This window comes from Tachyglossus aculeatus, chromosome 4 (assembly GCF_015852505.1).
Source record: "Tachyglossus aculeatus isolate mTacAcu1 chromosome 4, mTacAcu1.pri, whole genome shotgun sequence".
NCBI classification, from domain to species: Eukaryota; Metazoa; Chordata; class Mammalia; order Monotremata; family Tachyglossidae; genus Tachyglossus; species Tachyglossus aculeatus.
In genome coordinates, this window is record NC_052069.1 from 65,582,206 (window position 1) to 65,595,038 (window position 12,833).

Genomic DNA, 12,833 nt, shown 5'->3' on the forward strand with positions numbered 1-12,833 from the left:
TGGGGTGGCAGAAATATGTAGCTGAATTAAATATTTCTTCACAGATTTTAAAATCTGTGGTGTTTTCTCTGCCCATATCCAGTATTTGGGGCCTCCATTCATTGTGCCCTAGTTCCACCATTGATTCCGATTATTGAAATTCTGGGCATGTTATTCCTTGGCTGGCCACATTCTTCTTCTTAAAATCAGGACACCATCCCAAGCGTGTGGGGGAGAATGTAAGCATTTCTCAAGTCTTCTAGTATCTGAAATGTCTATTTGACTAATCTTACTGGGCATTCCTCAATGTGGAAATCCATCTGTTTGAAAGTCAGCAAGTACAGTTGACTTATTGAGCTGGGTCATTTCTGTTCCTGGACACTTGTATATTTGTTATATATGGCCCAGGACAGTGAACTGAACTCCAGGACTATCCCTACAAGATTGAGGTGATTGGTCACTTTAGATAAAAATCACATATTGGAGGACCGCTCTGTCTGACTTGGTCTTTCCTTGGACCTCAGATCATAATCCCTAACTTCCTAGTCACAAGATGATTTCATTCATTCATTCATTCAATCATATTTATCGAGCATGTACTGTGTGCAGAGCACTGTACTAAGCGCATGGAAAGTGTGCCTCATTTTTGTATATGTCAGCACTGGTTTCTTGCTCGTGTCCTCCCCCTCTGTGGGGAACTCCCTCCCATTTCAAATCTGACATCAATGATGAAACACTCCCTTGTCCTTGAAACATTTTCTGATTTAGGATTTGTTGACATGGTGCTAGCATGGTTCTCATGGTGTAGTGGAAAGAGCATGGGCCTCAGAGTCAGAAGGTTATGGGCTCTAAACCCGGATCTGCCACTTGTCTGCAAGAGAGAAGCAGCGTGGCTCAGTGGAAAGAGGCCGGGCTTGGGAGTCAGAGGTCATAGGTTCTAATCCCTGCTCTGCCACTTGTCAGCTGTGTGACTTTGGGCAACTCATTTCACTTCTCTGTGCCTCAGTTACCTCATCTATAAAATGGGGTTTAAGACTGTGAGCCCCATGTGGGGCAACCTGATTACCTTGCATTTCCCCCAGTTCTTAGAACAGTGCTTGGCACATAGTAAGTGCTTAACAAATACCATCATCATTATTATTATTATTATTAATCCCCATTATGCAGCTGAGGTAACTGAGAACAGAGAAGTTAAATGATTGCCCAAGGTCCCACAACAGACAAGATTAGAACCCAAACCCTTCTGTGCTCTATCCACTCCGGCCTTGCTGCTTTTCATCAGATTTTATATTCTATTCTTTTCCCTATCCATAATCTATATTAGTATCTGTTTCATTCATTCAATCATATTTATTGAGCGCTTACTGTGTGCAGAGCACTGAACCCTTGTATGCTTGTATACTTGCCCTTGTGAAGAGAAGCAGCATGGTGTAGTGGATAGAGCACGGGCCTGCGAGTCAGAAGGTCTTGGGTTCTAATCCTAGCTCTGCCACTTGTCTGCTGTGTGGCCTTGGGCAAGTCACTTCACTTCTCTGGGCCTCATTTCCCTCATCCATAAAATGGGGATTGAGACTATGAGCCCTACGTGGGACAGGGGTGGTATCCAACCCGATTTGCTTGTATCCACCCTGCACTTAGTACAGTGCCTGGCACATAGTAAGTGCTTAACAAATACCATTATTATTATTATTATTATTATTATTATTATTATTATTATTATTATTTTATTACTGTAAGCTCCCTGTAGTCAAAGATCATGTCTCCCAGCTCTGTTGTACTTTCTCAAGTGCTAGTACAGTGTTCTGCAGACAGTAAGTGCTCAATAAATACCACTGATTGAAATTCTACAACTCTGCTTGTATGTCCCACCAGCACTTCAAATTTTATAAATCTAAAATTGTACTATTCATCTTACCTCCTAAATCTATTCCCCTTTCTAACTTTGTGCCAGCCAGTAACACCGCTGTCCTTCCTGTAAGCTCCCTGTGGGCAGGGACTTTGTCTATCAGCTCTTTTCTGTTGCTTTCCCAAGTGTTTAGCACAGTGCTCTGCACACAGTAAGCTCTCAATAAATACGATTGATTGATTAATTTTTCCCAGAAGTTTGCAACCGTGGCATCATCCTTGGCTGCCCACTCTCCTTCAGCTTTCACATCCTCTCCTCCTCTAGACTGTAAGATCATTGTGGGCAGGGAATGTGTCTACTTATTGTTGAATTGTACTCTCCCAAGCACTTAGAACAGTACTCCACACACAGTAAGCACTCAATAAATATGATTGAATGAATGAATGAACATCCAGTCAGCTGCCAAATCCTGCAGATTCTTTCTACAAAATATCTCTCAGCTCCATCCATTTTCTGCATCCAAGTGGCTACCACTTTGATAAAAAAAACAAAACCAGGACCGTATAATAATAATAATAATGATGGCATTTGCTAAGTGCTTACTATGTGCAAAGCTCTGTTCTAAGCTCTGGGGTAGATACAAGGTAATTAAGGTGTCCCACGTAGGGCTCAGAGACTTCATCCCCATTTTACAGGTGAGGGAACTGAGGCCCAGAGAAGTTAAGTGACTTGCCCAAAGTCACACAGCTGAGAAGCGGCAGAAGCAGGGTCTATCTAGGTGTCTAAATATATCTATGTAAGACTATTATATTGGCCTCTTCACTGGGTCTCCCTGTCTCCAACCTCTCCCTAACTCCACTGCTGACCTGATTATCTTCCTGGAGCTTCATTCGGCGCACATCTTCTCACTGTCATACCCACAGATTCCCTGTGTATTCTCCTCACATTGTAAACCTCTCCAGGGTAGGAACCACTTTTACTACTTTCTTTGTATGCTTTCCAAGTGCAATTCCCTGCCAAATTATATTTGTTTGGGTGGAGCAGGAGCAGTTGAGGCCACATGGTAATCAATCAGTTAATCAGTGGGTATTTATCGGGACTTTACTGTGTTTAGAGCACCGTAATAAGCATTTGGGAGGTACAGTAGAGATGGTAGATGGGATACCTGTCCAACAGGAGCTTGTAATTTAGTGGCACTGTCAGCCTCATACAAATTTAGAACTGTCCTGTCCTCTTTCCTTAGGGTAAACATGCTTGACCATCATTAACCTCAGTACTTGCCAGCCATATCAGTCCCCATTAACAAATGGAAAACACAAGAAGTCTATTACAGTAAATGCAATTTTCATGGTTCCTTGTGTTCTATGACTGCTCACTAATATACTCACTCATATATATTTGAAAGACTACTCCCTTATTTACCAGGCACTCACGCAGGGTGGCATAGCCATATTTTAGTTTGGCTTTCCATAAATGTTGTTTAAAAGCACAATAAGGAAATCAGTAAGCATGCCAATAATAAATTAGAATGTATAGTCTAATTTTAATTTTTCAGAAAGGAGCAGTTACCTTTAGAAGTGATACCATGAGAAGAACCGAAGGAAAGGAGATAATTGTATATGCAACAGATTTTCTTTTCCCCCACTGATTGATAAATGAACAAAAGCATCGGAATAACCCTCAGTTTAGGAACATTGTTAGAAAGGAAATTGTATTGGACAACTCAGAGTCGAATGTGTTTTATTTTGTTTTCATCAGAGGGTGAAAAATAAGTCTCTGGAAGATGTGGTTGTGCTGAATGTTGACACAAACACCTTGGAAACACCATTTAATGATTTGGACAACTTACCCAGTGAAGTGGTAAGTATGACGGGTATTTCTGAGCGTCTGTTTCTTTGGGCTGCTAATAGTTTATTTTTTGTCTGCTTTTGCCACCTGATGCAAAGGGGAAAAAAAGGAGGGAAAGAAAAAGCACCAGCTGTACACCTCAGATGAGATTTTCTTTTCCCCTCTTTGACAGTTGAGATGGTGAATGAAGCATCATCTTCCTTATTGTAAAAGCCGGCTCATAATTACAAAGCCAGCTGCCTTCATTAGGCATAGCTGCTTTAAACACAAGTCTCTTCATCTCATCTTAATCATTATATTACAAAGTAGGCATTTCTGTCTGCCTCGTGGCATGTCTTGCAAAGGAACGGGAGAGTTTTTGAAGGCAAGAAGAAGAAGGGGGCCAATTATCAGCTTCTGCTGGCCTGCCACCTGCCAGCCCTTTCCTTTTAATTAATGATCTGATGGCACTGGTCAATATAATAAGAAATACTTGTACAGTTGGGGTCAGAAAATTCTGACTTTGATCTCTCTCAACTTTCTGAAACATTTATTTGTTTTCTCTAAATTATTTCAGTTTTATTTTCATCTTTTCTATCCTGCTGAGGGCCGCATGAGTGAAATCCTACACTGTTTGTCATTTGCTTTGGCAGGGCAAAGACTGCTTACTTAGGATTCTATTTGTAAATTAAACTGCAAACCCAATTTGTCATAAAAGACATCTGATCGTTTCCAAATGACGGAAACTGTCTTTTGTCTGTAAAGGCTGATAAATTAAGTGCCAGTTCTTTTCTCGTCTTTGATCTTGCAAGTTCTTCCCCCTCTCCCCTCCCCCCACCCCAAGCTGCTTATAGTAGAACATATTCTGTATTTCATGTTAAATAGTAACCAAAAGTACATTCTACTTTCTTGTTTTTCCTTAGTAGGGGGCTTAGTGATGTTCAGGCTTTGGGGCCTTTAGAATGTATTGAATAGTAATTATTAAAAGTGCTGTGAAATCCATAAAAATACAAGCACCCGTAACTTGTCATTATGGTATGAGAACAAAAGAGACGTACTGTTTTAAAATAGCTGACATCCAATCTCTGAAATCAAAAATAAGTATTGTGTATTATTAGCTGCACTTGCATTAAATGAAAATGTAACTGGATTATTATAATTGGAATGAATTGATATCACAGATTTCTCTTAAACTGATCCAGTTGTATCCAGAAATAGAATTATCTTGTTATTTATCTTGGATCAGTTTATCGTAAGAATGGAAAAAAGCTGCTATCAATAGGTTTTTGATTTGATAATATATCAGGTTCTCTATGGAATGGAAAGAATTAGTGAAAACAGTATACTAACTTCTATCAGTAAACCCATACATTAGTGAATCTCCTAGGGTTCATCAATTTGGAAGAGAATAGACTTTATCAAATGTGTATAATAATAACAGAAGTTCCACTTCGTTGTTAATTTCAATAATATAATTTATTTTTTTCTTGAGTCTTTTAAATTGTTTGATGTTTAGGTTGTTTTTTTTTTAATTCAACCTTGAAATAGCTATCTTGGTGGAAATTTCTTAATTGGACATTCAACCTAAGCACATGTAAAATAAAGCAGAACACGCAGAATAAAAAGTATTGCACATCTGAAATGACAGGAAGAAGTATTCTGTGTTAACATTCAAAAACAACCTATTAGATAAAGCTATAGATTGATAGGAGTCACCATGTGAACTAGACTCTTTGATTGGATGGAACTCTGCTGTTACGTTACGTAAATGAACCCATAAATGTAAACCTCAGTGTGGTAAACAATACGATTGAAAAATGCAAAAACAATTATAACATTGTGACAGCAGAATAAATTGCTAGGAAAGTATCAGAAACCTTACGCTTGCGATTTCCTCCCCTTGAAAAAAGTCAGACAACTTTCGCAGTCCATCCCCTATGAACAAAGGACCTTTCCAAGCTTTCCAAAAGTGATAAAAAAAATTTCATGACTATAATGTGATTTCTACATTACCAAGCATTTTGAAATGCATCACCTATATTAATATTCCTCAAGTAATATGATGTTTGCTCTCCCTGTGAACGAATAAAAATGTATTTGAAATCTGAAAAAAATTATGTTTGGCATGATCCAATATGTAATAAATTAACTGAGATTTAAAGGACCTTTTTAAATCATTCACCAAAGCATTTAAATTATACTTACAGGTTAGATGACTTTCTGTGCATGTGAACTTTATTATTTTGTCAGATTGACCAGTGGTCTTGACTGATCAAGGGTCAGTGGTCACAGTTGTCCTGAATTACCAGTCCTTTTTTCCTGTGGACCCTCTGCTGTGTTGCATGCTGTAATCTTCTTAATGGCTTCATTCCAATATTCACACATAATATTTTAGATTTATTGACTGTTAGAAATACTACCATGCCAGTAGCAGTTCCGCTACTCCTTAGGTATTTGAAATTGGAAAAATAAATCAGGTCGAGACTTTCAGGAATCCTTTGTTTTCCTTAAAGAGGAAAAAAAAAGTCCTCTTCCTGTCTTCTGACAAGAACACTTGTTTTTAGATTTCATCATTTCGCTATAGATTTGTATCATAAAAAGTGCAAATAAATGACTAATTGGCCCATGCTTTAGGGCAAAATGGTTCTTAGGCTGTCTTTTAAAGACATTTTATTTGTGCATTTTTGTTTCTGTCTGTAAACCTATTACAGTGTGACAAGCATAAACAATTGTGAAGCTTTGACCAGATGAACTAAGTATTTTTAACAAGAATGTACACTTTCAACTCAACTGGAGATATTCCTGTAAATGCTTAATTGGGGATAGCATGACTATAGTGTGTTAAAGTGGTGCTTGTTTTTCGTGAAAAAGGATATCATGGGGCCCAACTTACATCTCACGTCTGCTGGCTCAGTGATTGTGACTTCCTGAAACCAAACGGGCATTTGTTTGGAAATTTCCCTCTGTCCCTGCCCACCCACCCGCTTTCCTGCCACTCCACATATTTAGTCCTCATTTAGAAAAAAAGGGAATATTTTTAACGTCTTTTACCACATTATTCCAAACTTCTTCCCAACTCGTGGCTTGAGACTTTTCTTCTGAAGAGAAGGCTTCATCAGTGTTCTTAAATATTTTACTTAAAGTTTCAAGTAATTTCAAAGCCTCTAATATATAAAGTCAAACATTGTTATCAACAAAGTAGAAATTATTCCTTGGAACATGATTTTTTTGAACAGCTTGAGTTTCAGCAAATTTGGAATTTTGAGCAATTTTCAGTCTTAGAATAGATGCCTAGAAGTTTATATGAAAGTCTGATTTAAACCACTTTATCCTTGGCATTTCGTCCTTTATATATTGGCTAAAATGTGTAATTAATAAGGATCAGTTGAACGGCTTGGTAGTAGAACATGTAGGAGCTGATGCGAGGATTGATAATACTTTTCTGAAAGAGATATGTGTTTGGAGGAAAAAGTCACATTCCGGGAGACACATAATTTCATTATTGTAATTATAATTTAATATAATTATAATATAAAGTGCGAACTATAGGCCAAGCACTGTGTTAATCACTAGAGAAGATACAGGAAAATCAGATTGAGCACAGTTGGATTTTGGATGAAGGGGGATGGAGAACAGGTATTTCATCTACATTTCTCAGATAAGGAAACTGAGGCATAGAGAAGTTGATTAGCCCAAGATCACACAGCAGGTAAGCGGCCAAGCCAGAATTCAAACCCAGTTCTCTAGTCCGATGCTTTTTCTGGCAGGCCACAGTGCTAGAAATTTACCTAAATTATAAATTGTCAATATGATAGCTCCAGTTTCACATAGAAGAGTACTGAGGTAGTAAAAACACATTTAGCCATGAGGCTGAGTCAATAGGCTCCTAATTCTTTGATCATTATTATGGTTCTTACTATGGTATTTGTTACTGTGTGGTAGTTGCTTACAGAGAGTGCTCAATAAATACGATTGAATGAAAAGTGGACACTAGGCATCTTGCACTATTCTGAGTGCTGGGGCTGATATAAGTTAATCAGATCAGACACAGTCTCTATCCCACATGGGACTCACAGTCTAAATAGGAGGGAGAACAGGTATGGAGTCCCCATTTTGCAATTGAGGAAACTGAGGCACAGAGAAGTTAAGTGACTTGCCCAAGGGCACTCAGCACGCAAGTGATGGACCTGAGCTTAGAACCCAGCTCTGGCTTGTACTTTTTCCTCTAGGCCAAGCCGACAAATAAGAAACAGAGGCTGTAAAGAGTTCCTTCCTGATTTCTCATCCATTATTCCAGCTGCATTATGAGGAAGCATTTTGATAACCACTTAGTAAAATGATCGAGATCCATAAAGAGTCCTCATTCCTACTTCTCGCCGACTAATTCTCTTGAATCATGGGAGGTTGGTGTCTCTTTCCCATATGCCATCTGTGATACCGTGGCATTAATCGGTTAATGGTCATGCCAGGTTGTTGAAAGGGGGACTGACTATTCTTTTAATGGCATCATCCAATGAAATCTACTAAAAACTGCTTACTGTCTGCAGATCACTGTACTAAGCTCTTAGGAGAGTACATTACTGCAGAGTTGGAAGACGCTTTCCCTGCCCACAAGGAGCTTACGGTTTGGAGAGGGAGACAGACACTACTAATAAATTATGGCTATGTACGTAACTTGTGTGGGGCTGAGGGGAGGGTGAATATCAAGTGCATAATGGGTACAAGAGCCAAGCGCTTAGGTGACGGAAGAGAGAGGGAGTATTGGAAAAGAGGACTTAATCAGGGAAGGCCTGCTGGAGGAGAAGTAATTTTAATAAGGCTTTAAAGATGGGGAGAGTGGTGGTCTATGATATACAATTGGAGAGGGAGGGGAATTCCTGGTTACAGGGAGAATGTAGGGAAGGGGTGTATGGTAAGATAGATGAGATCAAGGTTCACTGAATAAGTTGGTACCGGAGGATTGAAGTGTGCGGGCCGGATCATAGTGGCTGCCCATTATCCTTCGCGTGATGGGGAGAGGTGGACGTAATTAATTATTACCGTTGATTATTAACTTTTTTAAGAAAAATGATGCAGGCAGCAGAGTGAAGTATGGACTGTTGTGGGGAGGGACAAGGGGCAGGGAGGTCTGCAGGAGGCTGTTGCAGTAGTGATTGATTAGTCAATGCAGAATATGATGTCTATTGTTTACATAATTTTCTGAATTCATTAACTGGCAGTAAACCGTGAAGTACCGGAAATGCTCTAGCAATCCCCCAGTGATTTCAGAATAAGATTTTGAATATCCGTTTTCAGTACTGTCGGTCAGCGACCTGGAAGGATGCTCAGGGAGATAACTCCTGTGACAAATAAAGCGGCTTCACTTTCCAGAGGATTTGATTTCTAATTTTCTGTTCAAAGAACCCATCTCACAATCAGAATGCAGGGGGAAGTCTCATAATTTTGAAGCTAATGTGCAATGATGTGATAGCATGTTTGCTTTCTGATATTCCAACGTGAAGATTTGGTATGGCAAAATGTCACCACACATGTGAGACAAAAGAAAGCCCCCCCACCCCCCCAGGAGAGTATATTAGTTCCAGGTTTTCTGCAGCTCTGCTTTCACCCTCACTTGCTAGTGTTTAGCAATCAGTGAAATGGCCTTCCCAGGGGATATCAAGTGCGGTGAGGGCAAGATCAAGATAACCCTTAGAGATTCTAGTGCAATTTAAACACTTGGCTTTTTTCTAACACATCGCTAGTGTCTTCGAAACCTAGCTTCACTGGTATTCCGCTCTTCTCTTCTGTCTGTGTAGATGTACTTATTGTTATCTGTCTTTCGTCTTCATTTCCATTATTTTCTGGGTGGGATTGTAAAGTTCCAGCTCTTAGAACAGTGCTTTGCACATAGTAAGCGCTTAATAAATGCCATCATCATCATCATCATCATCATCAATTCACTGCTAACCCTTCACGAATTCCAGAAATGACTGACTGTAAAACTAAAGAAACATGAAAATTGATTAATTTTTAATATATGCAGCTTTTCATTTTGCTATTACTGGCAATGAAAGCAACTTTGTCCTAAAGTTTAACATATAGTCACACATGCACCGTATTCAAGGTACACATTCCCTTTTTTTTCCTCTTAAAAAAGTATAGAGAGATAATTCGCTTTTCACCTATTATTACAGAATTCTTTGTAATCTTCAGTACCTTGTGTTTGTTGAGCAACTGTGTTTCCCAGATCATTTTCACAATATTTATCTCATTTTTGTCCTCACTATGTCCCTCGGTGTTAGGGAAATGCAGATATTACTGCAGGCGTTATTCTCTTTTACATACGAGGAAACTGAGGCCCACAGTCAGGCAACGGGCAAGTAACAGAGCTGGGGCTATATATTTATAGCATTGATTGGTTAATTTTAGTGCTCAAGGTTTTCATCATTTTGGTGTCCAGCCAAAATCCTCCCCATTTTCATTTAAACTATTTACTCATTCAGCGGTAGGTGCACACTGAAAGCAATGGACAGGCATTCTCACTAAACCACAGTGGCCTGAAAGGTGGTTTAGTCTCCCCCGGGTCTTTTCTTCTCTAAGTTAAACAGTCCCAGTTCCTGTACCTCTTTTCCCATAGGACCCGTTACCAAGCCTTCAATCATTTTTGGACCTTCACGGCATCCTTTAAAAGCATGGTGACGAAATCCAAATTCAGTTCTCAGAGAAAAACGTGGCTTGCACAGAGTATCAAGAAGAAAATGACTTCCTAACTCTGGCTTGTCACATTCCTGTTGATACATCCCAGTCTCATGCTGAGTTTTGAAATAGCAGCCACTGCGTGAGTGACTGACAGTCGTCTTTTAGCCCTGTACAACCCTCAGGCTTTTTCCTACATTGTGGTGGCTAACCCATCTTTCCACAACCTGGATTTGTGGTGCCCCCTTCTCCTTAGGGTCACGCTAGGACACACAGCACTTTTCTGTCCCTGTGGAATTTTATCCCTTCCGTTCTTTATCTGTGGAAGCAATTCACCAATTTTTTGAATTTTATTCTGGTTTTCCAAAGTGTCAGCAACCCCTTACAATTAAGCATCACGTGTGTATCTCGATGCTTAGTGCAGAGCTCTGCATACAGTAAGCTCTCAAAAAATACCATCGATTGATATCTGCTGAGAATATTCTCAATTCCTCCAACCAGGTCATCAGTAAAGACTTGGCGTAGGACTTGTTCTGCAATCAATCCCTGTCTTCTCAGGTTGAAATCAAGCCACTGACCCTAATAATAACACCCTGAATTTGTGTAAGGCTTTTTATTCCAAAGCACTTTCACATTACCTCTTTTAATAATAATAATAATTTGTTAAGCACTTACTATATGCCAGGCACTGTACTAAACACTGGAGTGGATACAAGCAAATCAGGTTGGACAAAGTCCCTGTCCCTAGTGGGACTCAATCTCAATCCCCATTTTACAAATGAGGTAACTGAGGCACAGAGAAGGGAAGTGACTTGCCAAGGTCAGACAGAGACAAGTGGTGGAGCAGGGATTAGAACCCATGACCTTCTGATTCCCAGGCCTGTACTGTACTAAGCACTGGGGTAGATACAAGCAAATCAAGTTGGACACAGTCCCTGTGCCACATGGGGCTCACAGCCTTAATCCTCATTTTACAGATGAGGTAACTGAGGCCCAGAGAAATGAAGTGACGTGCCCACGGCTACCAACCCAGGTCCTCAGACTCCCATCGCCGTGTTCCTTCCCCTAAACCACACTCCTTCCATCCTTGAGGTAGAGTTAGATGTGCACTCACCTAACTGTCATGGGTCATGGTCCCACATTTCCAACTTGTCAGAGAGGGTGCCATTTGGAACAGACTTCAGAATCAATTAATCAGTGGTATTTATGGAGTGCTTCTTGTGTGCAGAGCACTGTACCAAGCCCTTTGGACAATTGGCACATAGCGCTTAAATACCATCATTATTATGATTACAGTGCAACAGAGTGGTGGACACGTTCCCTTTCCGCAAGGATCTTACAGTCTAGAGGGGGGAGACAGACATGAAAATAAATACATGAAGTACAAATATCTACATAAGTAATAATAATAATAATAATGGTATTTGTTAAGCGCTTACTATGTGCAAAGCACTGTTCTAAGTGTTTGGAGGATACAAGGTGATAAGGTTGCCCCACATGGGGCTCACAGTTTTAATCCCCATTTTACAGATGAGGGAACTGAGGCACAGATAAGTGACTTGTGCAAAGTCACACAGCTGACACTTGGCAGAGCTGGGATTTGAACCCATGACCTCTGACTCCAAAGCCTGTGCTCTTTCCACTGAGCCATGCTGTGGGGCTGAGGGTAGGGTGAATATCAAGGGGTCAAATAGTACGTAGTACCGCTCCTAACAGGTAATACTTATAGCAGTAACTGTGGTATTTACTAAATACTTAACAATGCCAAGCACTGAATGCTGGGACGAATGCAAGATACCTGGTTGGACACAATCCCTGTTCCACATGGGGTTCAGTCTAAGTAGGGAGAAGAGATATTGAATACGAGGTTACAGAGGCACAGCAGGCAGACTGGGATTAGAACAAGTTGTTGCCAACTTGTACTTCCCAAGCGCTTAGTACAGTGCTCTGCACACAGTAAGCGCTCAATAAATACTGATTGATTGATTGATTAGAACCCAGGTTCTGTGGTTCCCGGGCCCGTCCTCTCTCTCCCTTAGACCATGCTGTATTTTGGCTCAGTGGAAAGAGCACAGGCTTGGGAGTCAGAGGTTGTGGGTTCAAATCCCAGCTCCGCCACTTGTCAGCAGTGTGACGTTAGGCAAGTCACGTAACTTCTCTGTGCCTCAGTTATCTCATCTGTAAAATGGGGGTTGACTCTGAGCCCTATGTGGGACAACCTGATAACCTTGTATCTACCCCAGTGCTTAGAAGAGTGCTTGGCACATAGTGAGCACTTAAAGAATACCATCATTATTATTAATCAATCAATCAATCAATAGTATTTATTGAGCGCTTACTGTGTGCAGAGCACTGTGCTAAGCGCTTGGGAAGTACAAGTTGGCAACATATGGTATTATTAGTATTATTATTATATTATTATTAACATATTATTAGTAGCATTATTAGTATATTAACATATTATTAGTAGTATCTCTTAGAGTAGTATTATCTCTTAGTAGTAGTA

At 40.1% G+C, this 12,833-nt stretch overlaps 1 protein-coding gene across 2 annotated transcripts in view; it reads left to right on the forward strand.

Moving 5' to 3' along the window:
• DENND1B (DENN domain containing 1B) overlaps positions 1–12,833 on the forward strand; it is a 330,783-nt gene that overhangs the window by 218,351 nt on the left and 99,599 nt on the right. For both annotated transcript variants that reach the window (XM_038744737.1, XM_038744739.1), the window contains one exon: positions 3,584–3,685. In XM_038744737.1, coding sequence (XP_038600665.1) covers positions 3,584–3,685 — 102 coding nt within the window. The remainder of the gene's footprint in view (positions 1–3,583; positions 3,686–12,833) is intronic.